This window comes from Capsicum annuum, chromosome 2 (assembly GCF_002878395.1).
Source record: "Capsicum annuum cultivar UCD-10X-F1 chromosome 2, UCD10Xv1.1, whole genome shotgun sequence".
Classification (NCBI taxonomy): domain Eukaryota; kingdom Viridiplantae; phylum Streptophyta; class Magnoliopsida; order Solanales; family Solanaceae; genus Capsicum; species Capsicum annuum.
In genome coordinates, this window is record NC_061112.1 from 98,408,585 (window position 1) to 98,423,579 (window position 14,995).

Consider the following 14,995-nt stretch of genomic DNA (forward strand, 5'->3'; position numbering starts at 1 on the left):
GACAAGACGTCATATTTTTTTATAATTTACGATGCATCATATTTTCAAGTTAATTGTATTTTCAATTTTCTTTATATTTTTTTTGTAATTACACATCGATACGTACGTTTTGTACATTACTTAATAGAGTTAGCAAAGGCTAAGTCAGATCAATTATTTTAATACATTATATAATAGTTCAGTGTCTTGTCACATATGAAAAGGCTATACAATTTGACTTATCACAACTGACAAAACTACACAATAATGTCCTGTCATATCTAACAAGAATTACACAACGACATAATCCTTTGAATATATAATAACTTCACATGTTGGTTAAAATAATAAAATATCTTTTGATCAATAATCTAAAGACCAAATGTTGTTCTAAAAGAAAAAGAGGGGACATCCTTTTATCTTTTGGTTAATAGGGGGTGTCATTTTCTATTATAAATAGAGGAAGGGATTAATTATTTTTTGACACAAAATAAATAAAAATTCACACACAAAAAGTCAGATTTCTCTCCTGCACTCTCCTCCGCAACTCTCTTTCTTTCGTCACATTGTCGCCGTCAAGTTTGACCACCGGACGACTGTTAATTGTCGGAGAACACTGACACTGCCGCCTTTCTCTCTCTCTTTTTACCTCTTTTTTTCCTTCACCGCTACCTCGATGGAAGTGGTGGCAGGGGAGCTTCGACCGAACTCTGTCATTTGCTGCGAGGTCCTCTCCCTTCACATTGCTCTTCTCCCCTTGTCTCATCACTGTCACACCAAAAATAACCAGATCTGATCGAGATCTTGATGTCTAAGCCGATACTTCATCAAATGTCGTTGAAGCAACGCCGCCATTATTTTCTCCTTCAGCAGAAAATCTAGATTTGACTGAAAAAATACCATCTCCGTCAGCATTTGTGCTATATTTGACATTGTTGTGTTCTTTCAAATTTCTTTAGAACTTAGATAAAGTTTGCTTACAAATTTATCTGGTTTATTATTATGTCGAGCTTTTGGTTGATTTTCACGATATTATATTTTTTCATTGATGTTTAGGCTTTATTAATATGTTTTTATTTTATTTTATTTGGTGATTTTATCTTTTGTTAATGACATTGTTACTTTAATCATGTCCTCGTCAATATATTTCGAGCATCAATGTCTTTTGACACTTTTTTTCTTCCATTAATTTTATTTTAACTAATAATCAAAATAAATAAATATGGCCAATGATAATATATCATCGTCGAATTTTTGAGGCCGCTCCATAAGAAAAGATGATATTTACACTTATTTTATATCAAATATTGATACGTGATCAATGAATAAATTCTCGTCGATTTTCAAGGTCTTCTCAATTAAAAGACGGGCATTACGTATACAAATACATAACAAAATAAATCACTTGGACGACTTTTTTATAATATTACGACAACACAAAAAATTTCACAAATTGTATCTTGACAAGGAGATTCAGGCGATCGATAAATCGAGCAATCACTTCGTAGCCATGACGCGTCTAAAACTTAATCTGAATCCACTTTATAACAAAATTCTATTTTTTATATATACATATATGTATGTGTGCACAACAATATCATTTATGATTATTTATTCATTCTTATTTTTTTATCAAGTGTTTACGCATGTTCTCGGTAACACACTCCGAAGTGGTGTTTAAAAGAAAGTTTCGCCCTCTATATTTGTATTTTTATTTCTCATTCATATAATTATACATAAAAATAAAAGTATTGTGAGAACTTTACTTTTGGGGTATCATGCGGGAATATCAGTTACTTACAAATTCATTAATGTACATTTAGGCAAAACTTAGGCCGTTAATATTTACATAAAGAAATTAAATGAATTTAAATATTTGATCAATTAATTCACAGATTTGCACTATAAATATTGTGTAGTCTTTTCTTCTCAAATAATCTTTATTTTTCTCCTCATGAATTTAATCAAGTAGAAATATTATTTGCAAATCACTTTTTCTTTATAGTACATAAAATATATATATTTTTTTCATATGTTAGAAAGTATCTTTCTTTTTCACACGTATTTTATATATTTTTTTATACATATCTTTTATATATTTTTATAACAAGTTTTATTTATATAATTAACTAGTTTTATAAGGCTCGTGCTAAATTCAGGTCTAAACTCAAGTGAATTAATATTTTATGTAATAAATATATTTATTTAGAAATTTTGATACCTTTTCCTTCCTTTTCTAATATTCTCAATTCGAGTTCTTCTCTATAATCAGGAAGATGAAGAGGAAAGTCATCAAAAGGACCAATTATTTTCCTCAAGTCTTTTTGTCTTTGGTGAAAAATATATAATTTTATTTATAATTTCATGAGGCAAGAACTTATGTTAGTTAAGTATTCTACTTTAAGCTTTTTATATTAAATATCAAAATGAACATCGAGAATCAATTAGTTTTTTTATAAACAATTTATGCTAAACAATATTAATTCTCAATTAATCAAAGAAAGAGATTTTAAAAATAATTGATTTGATCTTTATTCATATCAGTGCCTTAATTTTTAACTTTATCAATAATTTTAATTTTTAATATATTAAATATATCAGATATTTTCAATAGCAATGAATAAAGTTATCTACAAAAAAATTCTATTCATATCATAAAAAATAATTAGGAAATACATGAGAATCACAATCAATTCGACAAAATAAAATATAACCTCTTACATTCACTAGTTTTAACTCTCTTTTTTAAACCTCTTCTTCCTTTTCGAGGTATTTTGTACAAACTTATTTCTTAGAAAAAAATAAATTATTAAATATAAATACTAAGCAAGAAGGAAAAAGGTGATGAATTGTTCATGCAATAGAAGAAAGTTCTACACAATCACAATATATTTTTCAGTTTTAAATTATGTTCAATTAAAACTCGTGTGAAAAATTAATTTTGTTACGACTGTTTTAATATCTTTAATGTTAATTAAATAATCAATTTTGATTGAAAAATAACACAAATTAGTCAAAATTAAAGCTTTTTGATCTTGTTGCCGGGCAACTATTATCAAAATTTTGTATAAATAATGTCATTGAAAGGTAATTCATAAAGCATGAAGTAAAAGTAAAAAAATAAATTACTAAATATTTGATGTATATATTTTTTAATTGGCCTGATTAAATAATATGTAAGTATAAGAAGCAAAACAATATAACGAAAACTTCTAAAAGTGATTTACCGAATAATTAAACAACATGAAAATTTGAATAGTTCAATTGATTGAGAATCTGAATTTTCATTTTATTGGTAAATGTTTAATTTTGTGCCTTGTAATCTCCTCATCAATTCTCCTTTCTCTACTCCTAATTATTTTTTTTTAAAAAAAATAGTTAAACAATAGAAATTACAAGAAAAAACTAAATAATAGTTTCTCATTTCATGACATATGCACCAAGTGCAAATGTCCATGTGGCAAGAAAAAAGATAAAATAACTTCATCTTTATCATCCACAGTGTCACAATTTTAGAGGCTTAAAAATTAATTAAAATTACTATAATAGCTTTGTAAAAAAAATAGTTAAACAATAGAGATTACAAGAAATAAGTCAAAAACTAAATAATAGTTTTCCATTTCATCACATATGCACCAAGTGCAAATGTCCATATAACAAGAAAGAAGATAAAATAACTTCATCTTTCTCATCCAAAGTGTCACAATTTTAGAGGATTAGAAATTAATTCAAATTACTATAATAGCCTTATGAGGACTACAAAAAATTGGCATTCTCTCTTATATATAACAGTAGTAAATTAATATACACACATCTTTTGCATTTTTTTAAATATTTATATTTTTCAAAAGAATAGTTTTTTACCTCCTTTCTCTTTGATAAATTTAGTTTAGCCGGGTATCATATTTTGTAGATTCTGAAGGGTGGTTAACCCCTTCCCTTCTGGATAATTTGAATTCTTAGCTTGAATCTAAATTGATTTTCAAAGAGTGAAACATAAGTCATACATGTTAATAATGATTTTTTTTCTTATTTTTCTTAAAAATCGGGTGGCGATTTTATACAAAATTTATTTTTTTAAAGAGCACATAAGTTATTTTTATTTAACTTTGGCTAAAACAGAGCATAACATTAAAATTACATTAACGTTACAACTCAGTAACTGTAATGATCTAAAATTTTGATAAAATATGTAAACTTTATGATTTTGTATGATTTGACTATTCTACCCCTCGCCATGTTGCATTAGGGTATTTCTGGAGTGTGGGAGTGATTGACATGGTTTTTTATGCATTTTGATACCATTTATGCGAAGATATTGTGATTTTTGATGTCTCTGAGAGCCTTATTTTAGACTTATAGGAGTATCTTTTGATCTGTGAGACGTATGGCCGAACGGACTGTATCAGCAGCTCCGGAATATCGAGTTTTGGCTAGATAGATCTTTGGTTTGGGTCCTGATGCACCCGAGCTCATTTCGACCTATTGATCGAAAAGTTGAAAAATTAAAAATATGGGTGTGGGACCCACATTTGATCAAAACGATCTCGGATGGAAAATTCGACTTCTCCAACAGTTTCGAAATGTCGATTTTAGTGTTAGCATGTTTGGTATGATTTTACGACTTTTAAATCTCATTTCGATCCTCGGTTTGAAAAATTGTGATTTCGAGTTTTGAGGATCAATTTTGTGAAAATAATATATATTTTTTAAATTCTGATATCACCATTGAATTTGGAGCGTTAAATTTAGTGTGGTTACATAGTTTATTTGCGTACATCGAGCTCCGATCGAATTTCGGGCACCCCATCGAAGTCCGCTTTGACTTAAAAATATGTGGTGCAACCAGATACATAAAGGGTAAATTGGGATTGAGGAATGAGTTTTATGTTTAAATATCTGGTAATCCAGGTACAGTATAAATAACCCTTTTTATCCATTTTTTGCTCATTCTTTCACATTCCTCTTATGAGTTAAACCCTAAAATAGTGTGAGAGCTTAAAAGTGAAGCTTGTGGGAGTTTGGGAAACTAGATTAACATATATTTCTTGATTCTATTACGGATTTAAGGTAAGAAATCATTCTTTTCTTAGTAATTTTCTTAATTAATTTCTCAAAATCTCAAAAATCTTAGGGTTTGATTTTAAACCTCAATTTCATTTCTTTTCACTTGAATAATATTTTTTATCTTATAATTACTAGTTTTTCATCAATTTAACCTTCAAAATAACTCCGATTCTTAAGTTTAACCCGAAATTCAAAGATTATACCCGGTAAAGCTTTAAAATGGGTTTTCTACATTCTGAACCTCGTTTTTTTACTTGATTTGACTTACGTTTTCAGCTGTAGATTCCTAAAGATATAGGAAACATGTTTTTGAAGTAAAGTTTCAATTTACCCTTATTTTTCGAAAATTCATTCCGGAGGTCCGTTTTGACCCCGAACCAAAAGTAGTTAATATGGGTGTCGTTATTTTTTTAATGCGTAGATTTTATATTTGATGTTTTTAGAAAAAATCGAGATCGTTCGTGAAAAGTAAGGTTGTGGATTTGAAGTGTAGCGAATCAGTTTCAGCCTTCGAGGTAGGTTATGACTTAACTCTTTCAGACTGGGTTGGGTAGTAAATGATGATATAAAATACATGTTAAGGGCGGAAACTAATCATAAAAAATGGTTATTTATGTGTTGTGCCCGTGTGGGGGCCTATATGTGATGTAATTGTCAAAATTAAGTTATTATGTGATATGTATAACCATGTGGGGTCTTATGGTATATTGATAGCCTTAAATACATGTAAACAACTGTATTGTGTTGTTAAGATGCTTAATATGGTACCATTGGTGTATTTTGATTATATTCATACTTTATTGGCATAAGAGACATGAAAATCCATGGATGAAATAGAAATAATGAGTGGATATTGGCTCACGTGGTTGTGAAAATATATCATTATGGTTGATTGTAAAAATACTCATTGTGATTGATTGTGATAATTACATTCTTATATTATACTCATTTATGAAATATTGGTACCACCGTGACAACATCTGAGAAATACTGACAACACCTTTTTAAAACCCTCCCCGAGGAATGTGTCGGAGAGGATATAGTATAACACCTTATAAAACCCTTTTCGATGGATATGTTGGGAAAGAGCTATGAGATATGTAGATTGTATACGGATTGACGAACCCCTCATGGGGCCTATATCGGGAAGCTTTAACTCCGTAGGTGTATATGGGGATTACACGATGATTCTGGAGGTTGTGCGATGACCTCGTGCATCATCATCATCATCATATACATTGCACTTACTTTATTGTGTTTATATTGTATTGTACATAACGACAATATAATACTAAATTGGTACAAGTAAATACTAAATAAACAAAAGTACATAACGACAATATAATACACTATTACAAAGATATTCTAAAAAAAATTACAACATTTATTGATCAAACTTTAGCTTAAAAATTAAGTAAAATTGAACGTATGACGGAATGAAATAGCTTTGTGTAAAGCTATAAAGTTCGTAATTTGAAATACATAAAAAAAAATTATGTTAGTGAGAGTAAATATAGCTCGTAATTTGAAATACATAAAAAAAAATTATGTTAGTGAAAGTAATAACTATATGAGATATAAATGCTTTAAAGATTGATAAGAGTAATAATTGTGAGGCCTTTTTACAAAATATAAACTTGTAGGATAATTTTTGCATTTTAAAATAATTTCAAATCATGATATTAAATCCCAAATCACATTTCTTGAAAAATTTGAGTTCATATATCAAGATATGAAATTACGAAATGAAATCACATGTTCAAACGCTTATTTTATCTCATAATTTTAAATTACAAACTTCATATCGCATGTCCAAATACAGCATAAGAGTTTTTAGTAGGCATTTGGATATAGGAATTTCAAATCGTGATTTCAAATCAACATTTGGACATGTGATTTGGAATCATGATTGCACACTCCATATTCTCAAAAAAAAATAAAAAATGATTTGGAATTCCAAATCATAATTTTAATTTTCTTAATTACAGAAGAACTTGACTCATAAATTTATATATATATATATATATATATATATATATATATATATTTAAAAGACCCGTCGTTTTTATATATTGCAAAATGAAATGTAAGGACTTTCATGACGTATGAAAACTAAATTTTCTAATAAAATATAATCTAATTATTTATAAAATTCATTTGATTCTTGAAGAACGATTAGTAATTTTTTTTTTTTAAATGAGATGCTTCTTGTCTCAAATGTTAGAAGAACAGCTAGGTTAGCTGTTTAAGATATTTTATTTTATTAATATGTCTAATGATATGTTAGTCTTATTTTGTTCTTAGAAGTTGAATTATTTGATGATGTTACTTTACAGCATATATAAAATTTCGAGCTTGAGTTTTGAGAATGAAATCCTCTTTTGTAGGAGTGCTAAAACTCTCATAGTGAATTTTTTATGATGCGAATGTAGATTAATCGAATCAGTGAGTTCTAGCCACCAAGTGCTTGAAGAAGGAAAAAGGTCTGTTTGGAGAGAGTAGTACAGAGTACTTAAGGACAAACGCTGCAAGTGAAAAGATTGGACATTAATTTCAACTTGATCTCCAAAAGATATATGTAACCCAAAATATACTGTCAATGAGTGTTGCATTTGTTAACTCTCAACAAATAAGTAATTCTCTCATCAACTGGAACCTGCATAGGTACTATCTCTTGGTTGCATTACAATATCAAACTACAACGAAAGAAGAAAGAAATGCTAGGCACACTTCCAGGCAGGAGCTGATCTAAATTATCATCTATGGGTTCGCGTGGACCCAATAGCTTTTGTCCAGATTGTATATATGTATTACAAAATCAACTAAATATCTATAAATATTTGACTATGAGGTCGCATGAAGCCATAAACTTCAAATACTTGCTGAAGATTTTTTGAATCTTCTTTCTTGTTGGCAGGTAAAATATTTCACGATAGAGTCCGAGTCTTCAATACCGACCATTTGGATGTGGGAACATCTGCCACCAGCTCTTTTGCCACTGCCCAGCAGCACAATGCCATTGTTGACAAGAAAACATGAAGAAAGATGCAGGCTTATAAAACCACAGAAGAAAACACTCACAGACAGATCAAAGCAAGGAGGCTCCTTTATTAGATCTATATGCTAAATATAGTCAAAAAGATCCATTTAAGGACTACTACGTTTGGGCAAACACAGTGGCGGGGCCAGGAATTTGGCGAAGGTGTGGAAATTTTATTCCTAGCTATGTTAAGAGTGTGCAAAATTGAATATACACTCATTATGGTTAACATTTAACTTCTATTCACCACATAAATTTTTCAACGAAGGGTGTGCATCTGACCATCCTTTGTTAAAGGTGGCTCTGCCCTTGGGCAAACAAAAGACGAACTTTTACAGAAGAAAGCAACCAACTCAAGATCTTTAATTTGTTTTAATCTTAGGCTCCTCAATTATTGCATTCTGTACTTCTCGTCCTAATCAATGTGCACATTTTTTTCAAACAGATCAAAGGTCTAATAACTATCCCTTATCACAGAGAGATGGTACCTAAGTACCTTACATAATACTCATAGATGAACGATCAGATATTAGTTATTTTATTTCCAAATGAAAAGAATAATGCTTGCATAGACTTGTTATCATACATGATCAATCCAAGTAACCATTTTTACTATGCATTTACCATTGTAAAGTTACATTGCTGTTAAAAACAATGTGTTTCATGCTATTTGCAAAAGTTTTTCCAGCTGATTAATGAAAAGAAACAGGGAGGCTCTTCAAAAGAGGATTAGTATACTGACCTTTAGATGATGCAGGTAGTACAACAACATGCATAGTTGCATTGTTTGGCGGTAATGCTAAACGGAGAGGATATAAATTCCCATTAAATTTGTTCCGCGAACAGACAACAATCTTCTCTATCCCGGTTTCTTCTTCCAATTTTTTAGTCAGTTCGTCTAATCCATGCCCTTTGAACTGAAATGAAGGCCCTTTCACTGAATCATTCACATTTCCATTCTCGTCCGCTACATAGTAATAGATTAGCCTACCTTCAGACTTCAGAGTGGACTGCAACAGTTCGTACAAATCTAGGATATCAGCTTTATTCCTTATGGTGAAAATACTACATTACATTATGAGAAAACTAAAAAAGTCAATTACAAGTAAATTTCTAACATCAAACATGGGCAGATAACCTACCAAAGATGGCAAGTAACATGCTACAATGACTATAAGCCTATAAATAAAATCCTAAAGACTCGTTTGGTTACAGGGATTATCAAAATAAGGAAATTCGCTAATATTTTATATAGTACTTTATATGGTCGCATTTTGATTTTTGGTATAAGTAATACCGGTATTACTTTATAGCACAGCCAATGTGGGATAACGATATGATTATTAGCTATACTTGGATAAAAACAAGTAATGACAAAGTTGCATTTCTGCAAAAACGCCCTTTTCTGCTGCCATCTCCCATCAGCAATAGGTACCACTAACTTTGTCCACGAAAGGCTAGGACCGATGGGAAGAAATTACCTCGTGTTTTTGTCTCTTCTAGAATATAAACTTGAGACCTCATGACCCATTTCATCGACCACTAGGCCACACCTTGGGTGCTGCCAAAGCCCTTTTCTTAGTTTAAACCAATCACCTTTTTAGATTAGTTTTGATCTAATGAACCAAATAAATCATAAGTACTATATAATCCAGGGATAATCAATCCTACTGTCACAATCTCTGCATTATAATTTCAGCATAACTTTGTAAACGACCCTACCCTTAAATCTATTACCATAAGGAAGATTTCATTTCATTTAGCATCAAAATGTACAATCAACAGAGCTTATGCTGAAGACAAACCTGAGTCCTGGAAAATTTAGGAGTTGTAAGATGAAAAGATGAGCCCAAATCATCATCCCCTGATTCCGAAACGCTTTCATCGGGCAATTCCAGCAGTACCTCAACAGTATCAACTGCCCATAAGATCCAATCTTGATGTCTATGAGGTATATCATGTGTAACTGAATTCCTCCAAGGAGGTAATCCACTATTTGCCCTTAAATAATTGCCATATCTAGTTTTCAACTTCACCAAGGATCCCTCTTTAATAGGTTCCCACTCAACTAATGAATCCAATTTATTAGGCAAACTTTGTACAACTTTCTGACCTGTTACACCAAATAGATGTTGTTCATCTAAGGCCGTTAGGTATTTTCCATAGCAGCTTTTCAATCTGATCACATTGTCTAATCCTTCTGGAAATTCGACAGTCCATTTAACGCTCTTTGAAGATCCACTGCGATCTTGGTATACGGATTCTTGATCAGGATCAGCATGTAAGAATTTCTCATGGTTGCTCTTTAGCCTAATACATTTGGCTTTCTGGAAAAATTCCATCTAGAATTAAATGAAAAATTCTATGCAAAATGTACAAGAATCAAATTACCCAAGAAAGAGAAGATCTTTTTTATGTAGAGTATTTATTCAAGAGGTTCATGACATGTGATAAAGATCAGCAAATTGAGGGAGAAAGTATAGATGTAAAGGAAGTGTGTGTGTGTGTGTTTGTGAAACAGCTATCATTAATGCACGTAAGATGTCCTAATTGTGTAACGGGCAGATAGGAAGGTAGGTAATATGTTGTATTCGTGTGAAATCTTTGACTTTAACGTAAACGTAAACGTATTCCTTTTTTGGTATATTTTTTCGGTTAATTGTTCTGTTTCGATAATTTATTTCGGACATCACAATTAATTTTATGGGATAATTATTACTTTTATCAAACAGCAATATTGTGATTTGTGTAACCCTATCTATCAAAACTTAGTAGATGAGAAAAAAAATAATAAAACCTTCTTCATTTGCTAAATTGACCACAAATTAAATATTTCTACTAGGTGGAGGCCTCATATGTAACTTATGAAACCAAAAAACTAAAAATTAACCCCCATTGTAGAACGTTATAATGTTTCAAGAATTCAGCGTGGCCCACTACTCGCTGGGCTCTTATGCATGATTTGATTTGCCGACGTAGTTATCTCTGAATTATAAATTGTAATTATTTTATTTTATATGAGAAATGAAATAAAATAGTACTTTAATTTGGATAAAACAAGATAAATATTAATTAATTAAGTGAAATTAATAATTATTTTTACGAAAAAGGGTCAAAAATATCCTTGAACTATCTGAAATATTAAAAATACCCCTCATTAATTTTTTGACTTAAAAATACTTCTCAATTAAATATTTGACTTCAAAATACCTCTCTCCTTAACGGAATTCCACCAAGCATGCCACCAAGCTAAAACAAGCCACGTAGCTATGCCACGTCACCATCCACATGTGAAATTTTATTTTTTAGAAAATGATCACAAATATCCCTAAACTATCTGAAATGGATAAAAAATATCCTTCATTAGTTTTTTGGCTCAAAAATACCCCTCCCCTTAACGAAATTTCACCAAGCATGCCATCTAGATAAAAAAAGCCACGTGGCTATGCCACATCACCATCCACATGTAAAATTTTATTTTTTAATAATATGTCATTCCTTTCTTCTTGATGAAGGAATTAAATAAAAAAATTATATTCAGTGATGTTGATTTATTTTTTCTCGACTCAATGATATTGATAGTTTTTCTAATTTTATGTTTAATCATCAAGTATTCTTAGAATTTTTGAAAATTTCACTTTCAGAAAAATAAATGACATTTAATATATTTTAATCTTTAAAAAAACATGGATATAATTTTCTTTAATAATCTAAGTGAAAAGTTTATCATATAATGAAAAAAATTGAATAATTTGTACTCCTTTAACAAAATTTATTTAGTACCTTTCCAATGTCGAAAAATTCTAAAAATGTTAAATTAAATCCAGTAAAAACACTGATTTATTTCATTTTATTTAAATATTTTAAAATTTTTTTAATTTTGTTGATCCTATTTTTTTCCAGATCGATAAAACTGTTTTGCAAAAAAATAAAAATAAAAATAAAAATAAAGAAGAAAGGAGTGTCATATAATTAAAAAATAATATTTTACATGTAGATGGTGATGTGGCATATCCAGGTGGCTTTTTTTTTTTTGTCTAGGTGACATGCTTGGTAGAATTTCGTTAAGGGGAGGAGTATTTTTGAGTCAAATATTTAACGTAGGGGTATTTTTTAGCCAAAAAACTAACGAAGGGTATTTTTTATCCATTTCAGATAGTTTAGGAATATTTTTAATCCTTTTTCGAAAAATAAAGTTTTACATGTGGATGGTGACGTGGCATAGCCACGTGATTTTTTTACCTAGGTAGCATGTTTGGTGGAATTTCGTTAAGGAGAGGGGTATTTTTGAGCTAAATATTTAACAGAGAGATATTTTTAAACCAAAAAACTAACGAAAATATTTTTGATTCATTTCAAATAATTTAGTAATATTTTTAACCCTTTTCCATTATTTTTAATATACTATAAAGATGAAGGAAGAATTTTTCTTTTCCCCTTTCTGATAGTTAATTAATCACCACATGTTCTTCCTGATCACAGCACAAATGCTTTGAACAGTGGGGCAGAGTTGGAGCGAAGATTTCAATTAAAGGAATTTAATATTTAAAAAAAAATTTAATCGAAGGAAGGTTTAACACTTGTTATAATCACATAAAAAATAATTTTAATTATATACAAATAATATAATTTTTCGTCGAAGGAGATTCGTCCGCCCTGAGAAGGCTGGCTCCGCCCCCTGAGTGGGGGTGGCCATATAAGTCAAGTTCCATTTTTTCTGATTCTCATGTGATTAGGCTGGTCCTTGTCTCCTCGATGGTTGTGGCAAATTGTCGGCCAGTTTTGACAAGGCATACATACGGTGAATAACCGCGTCAACCACATTCTTTTTATTAAATTTTTTAAACGGATCTTAAAAGTTAGTATATTAAAATATAAAATTTTAATACTACATTAATGATTTTTTTAATTTATTAATAATATTTATTTAGGTATTTGAAGAACTTTTTATTTTAATTGAATATTTGAATATAATAATAATATATCTAGTGTATTTTAATAAAGTAAAATTTGAAGAGAATAAAGTATATGTAGTCCATATTACTATCTACGAAGAAGTAAAGAGGCTATATTTGAGAGATTCCAACCCAATACCAAAAAAATAGTAAACAAAGTCATAACAAAATATAAAATAAAATGAAATAACAGAAATAAATACACTCACAGAGTACTATACATCATTTCACCAAAAGTACACACCTCACCCATAAACCGTCCGAACAAGAAACTCCAACCTATGAGCACAACTCTATAACCACTAGCATCGCTATGCCAAAGCAACCTATCGACTAGCTATGAATCACCCCCACGAATTCGCTACCTTGAACAACCGTTTGTTTCAATTGAACACCTGAATACATGAGAAGTTTATGAGACACTTTCAAATTTTGGAAAAAGAATGCGTGTGTATTCTCAAGTGTTTATCAAGTTGCTCAACTAATCACATAATAAGTTATGTGAATCTTTTGTTAATTATACATTAGCCTCAGTTAGGAAACAAACGCATGGGGTTTTACGTCTTATTGATCAACTGAATATGTTAATTAAAGAAAGTGATAAATTTTAAGTGATTAATTTAATTATGTATGCAATTGATATTTAAGAACACGCACAAAGAAATACTAATTAGAATTAAAAATATTTACTATGAATACTTTATAATGTGTTCAGGTATTCAATGAAAACACCTCATAATTTAAGTATCAAAATGAAATTTGTTTACAAGTTTATGCGTCACTGTATTAACCACATATAGATGTTATCTTGGTGTCTATCTTTCCTTCGCAAACTATATACTAGCTCAACAAGCCAATTTTGTTAGGTACACGTATCAGCCATGGTTAAATGAAAAGATACAGTTCAGTCCGATCGAAATTCTCTCCGAGAATTCATCTTGACCAAACAATGAAAGACTGGTGAAAACGAAACAGGTTGCAATCTGCATCACAAGAACAAATTAAATGGTATTTTGCAATATGTTTTGACTTTTGAATTAGCTTCACTTTAGACTTTGGCTTGATAATCACCCATTAATTTTAAAAGGCCCATTCTAATATATGCATACATCTTTCAATCCTCCAGTGATCAATTTTCTCATGCAATGTATTGAAAAGGATCTTCTGAATGTCATTAGCCATCATCATCGTTATCATAGATTGTCATTGTATATAAGAGCTTATGTTTTCCCTAATTAAAACTCTTTTCAAGATTTGTTATATAGTTTTTGCTTGAGAGAAATTAAATTAGAAACATTTTCTCCAACTTTAATTAATGTATACAAGCGATTTTGAATTAATTAGAATATGAAGTTCTTGGAAACGGCAAAAACAATTCGTCTGAAAACGCACAATGGGAAATACCTAATTGCAAGCAATGATGAGAAATCTATACGCCAAAGCCGTGATGGCTCAACACCAAATGCACTTTGGTCCGTAGAGTTATTGGATGGCCAACACTATATCCGCCTTAAAAGTTGTTATGGCAAGTATTTGACAGCTTCAAATGTTCCATTACTTCCTAAGGTAATTCAAAATCCAAACGATTCATTTCCTATTTTCGTCACAAATTTGTAATATTTCTGTTTGTGACAAATTTTAATTCATGAAAAATAAACTTCAATCACAAATCAAATATGAAAATCGTGAATTTTGTATTGATAAACATGTAGGTATTTGTTTCGTTGATTCTTCTCTTTAAATTTTTTCCGTAATTTGAGGGTCGATAGTATTGTATTTCTCAAACTTAGGACAATTTGAATTTGATAAGAATTTTCTCAATAATTTGAGACCGTCAATAGTGTATTTCTCGAACAGAAAAAGATTTAGATTTGATATGGATTATCACCATAACTTGAGGGTCGTTAGTAGCAAGTAGCGTATTTTTTGAACAAAGGAAGATTGGGTTCTTTTA

The 14,995-nt window shown here is 30.1% G+C and overlaps 2 protein-coding genes across 3 annotated transcripts in view; one reads left to right on the forward strand and one right to left on the reverse strand.

Annotated features, from left to right (window-relative positions):
- Nucleotides 1-7,572: 7,572 nt before the first annotated feature.
- On the reverse strand, nucleotides 7,573-10,624 carry LOC107858794. Its single transcript, XM_016703579.2, has 3 exons — nucleotides 9,892-10,624; nucleotides 8,829-9,096; nucleotides 7,573-8,044 (listed from the first exon to the last, which is right to left on the reverse strand). Exons 1-3 carry the CDS (start codon nucleotides 10,426-10,428, stop codon nucleotides 7,974-7,976), a joined length of 876 nt encoding a protein of 291 aa, XP_016559065.1. The 5' UTR covers nucleotides 10,429-10,624; the 3' UTR covers nucleotides 7,573-7,973.
- A 3,284-nt stretch (nucleotides 10,625-13,908) lies between these two features.
- The window catches only part of LOC107861036, a 4,816-nt gene continuing 3,729 nt past the window's right edge, over nucleotides 13,909-14,995 (forward strand). The window contains exons 1-2 of one of the 2 annotated variants that reach the window (XM_047406531.1): nucleotides 13,909-14,049; nucleotides 14,386-14,607. In XM_047406531.1, coding sequence (XP_047262487.1) covers nucleotides 14,047-14,049; nucleotides 14,386-14,607 — 225 coding nt within the window. In that variant the 5' untranslated portion in view covers nucleotides 13,909-14,046. The other variant, XM_016706438.2, reaches the window with a different exon arrangement.